The sequence below is a fragment of the Sapajus apella genome, unplaced genomic scaffold, assembly GCF_009761245.1.
Source record: "Sapajus apella isolate SASKATOON/1434 unplaced genomic scaffold, GSC_monkey_1.0 scaffold2014, whole genome shotgun sequence".
Classification (NCBI taxonomy): domain Eukaryota; kingdom Metazoa; phylum Chordata; class Mammalia; order Primates; family Cebidae; genus Sapajus; species Sapajus apella.
Genome location: NW_022438940.1, coordinates 9,850 through 11,375, shown reverse-complemented (window position 1 = coordinate 11,375; position 1,526 = coordinate 9,850). Strand labels below are relative to the sequence as shown.

At 63.8% G+C, this 1,526-nt stretch overlaps 1 protein-coding gene across 1 annotated transcript in view; it reads right to left on the bottom strand.

The window, feature by feature from the left end:
- Positions 1-975: 975 nt before the first annotated feature.
- LOC116547072 (aquaporin-12B-like) overlaps positions 976-1,526 on the bottom strand; it is a gene marked incomplete at its 3' end in the record, with an annotated part of 2,850 nt that continues 2,299 nt past the window's right edge. The window contains exon 2 of the mRNA XM_032273138.1: positions 976-1,092. Within this exon, the coding sequence (XP_032129029.1) occupies positions 976-1,092 (117 nt within the window). The remainder of the gene's footprint in view (positions 1,093-1,526) is intronic.

The following is a 1,526-nucleotide window of genomic DNA, read 5'->3' as shown; positions in this document are numbered from 1 at the left end:
GTCAGCGCCGGCCTCCCCCTGCAGCCTCCGAGGAGAGCTGACCTGTCAGCGCCGGCCTCCCCTGCAGCCTCCGGAGCTGGCTGAGCTGCATTTGTCATGTGAAGCCTCTTTGGTGGCGGCCTTTTGCCTTGTAGCCCATTAAGCCACCCCAGGCCACGGCGTGGGGCCTCAGAAACTCAGGAGGAAACTGATCTCCCACCGGGGACTCGGCCCCAGGCCTCAGCGACGCTCAAGTCCAGGTCAGAACCAGGATATGGCACTTCGGACGCAGGGGCCTGAGCTGTACCCACCAGCTCCCGTTTCTCAGGAGGCTACTGTGAGACGGGAACCACCAAAAAGAAGGAATGAACCAAAATAGGAAACGCTGAGGAGAGCAGGAAACGGAAATGTGGCCGGGTGGGTGGTGAGGGGCAGCCTGAACGGGAGATGGACGCCCAGGGGAAGCTCGGGCTGCAGATCCGCCGGGAGATGCTGCCAACGCAGAGCACCCAGAGCCTGGCGGGAGAGAGTCTGTGCAGGAATGGAGGAGCCTCCTGGGCCACCCCAGGATGCCAAGGGACTGCCCTACCCCCACGCTCACAGCCCGAAGTGCATCAGGGCACCCCATATCGTCTAAGTGGGGCTCCCTGTCACCTGAGGGTCACCAGATCGAGTCCCTCTCGGGGAGCCGAGCTCAGGTGTGTGGATAGTCCCCAGTGCGTGGAGCCCCCCTGCAGACGCCGTCCCTCGTCTGCCCACATCCCTTGCAAGGTTGGTCTGTCCCCAGCCTGCCCCCTGGCTCCAGCCCACTCTGCACTGGGAAGGTGTCCAAGGTGAGATCTGCCGTCCCAGGCCCGACCCACACACCATGCCCACGGCAGAGCCCTCCCCAGGAGCACTGACCCAGCACCCTCCCCCGACCCTGGAGGACCCTACGTACCAGGACACGCTCTGGGCCCCAGCAGCCCGAGGGACACCACCCCGCCCCTCCCTTACCTGCCAGAGGGCCCAGGCAGTACACCTGTGTGTGCTCCAGTAACGTGTGGCCTGAGCAGCCGAAGGTCACGGAGGCGGCCAGGGCAGGGTTGAAGAAGGCGGACGTGAGGGGCCCGGCTGTGGGCAAAGAACAGACAGCCCTGGTCCCCAGCCCTCCCTGCTGCCCCAGCCCTGCCAGAGTCCACACCGAGAGCCCATGCCTCAGCACCTGGCTTCCCCTGGTCCCTGCACCGATGGTCGCGCGAGGCAGTGAGGTGGGTTCAGCCAAGGTCTGGGTCGGGGCAGCAGCTTGGGGGCCCCACGGGGCCATTGAACACCCTCCACACGTCTCATCCTGGCATGAACTACTGTCCCCCCAACCATGCTAGAATCCAGCACCCCACCTTGTGGGATGTGGCCTTCAGAGAGACAGGGGACTGAGAGAGACAGACAGAGACTGAGAGAGAGACAGATGGTGAGAGAGAGAAAAAAAGAAACAGAGACCGGGAGACGGAGAGAGAGAGAGAGTCAGAGACGGGGAGACAGAGAGAAAGAGAGAGAGAGAGAGAGAG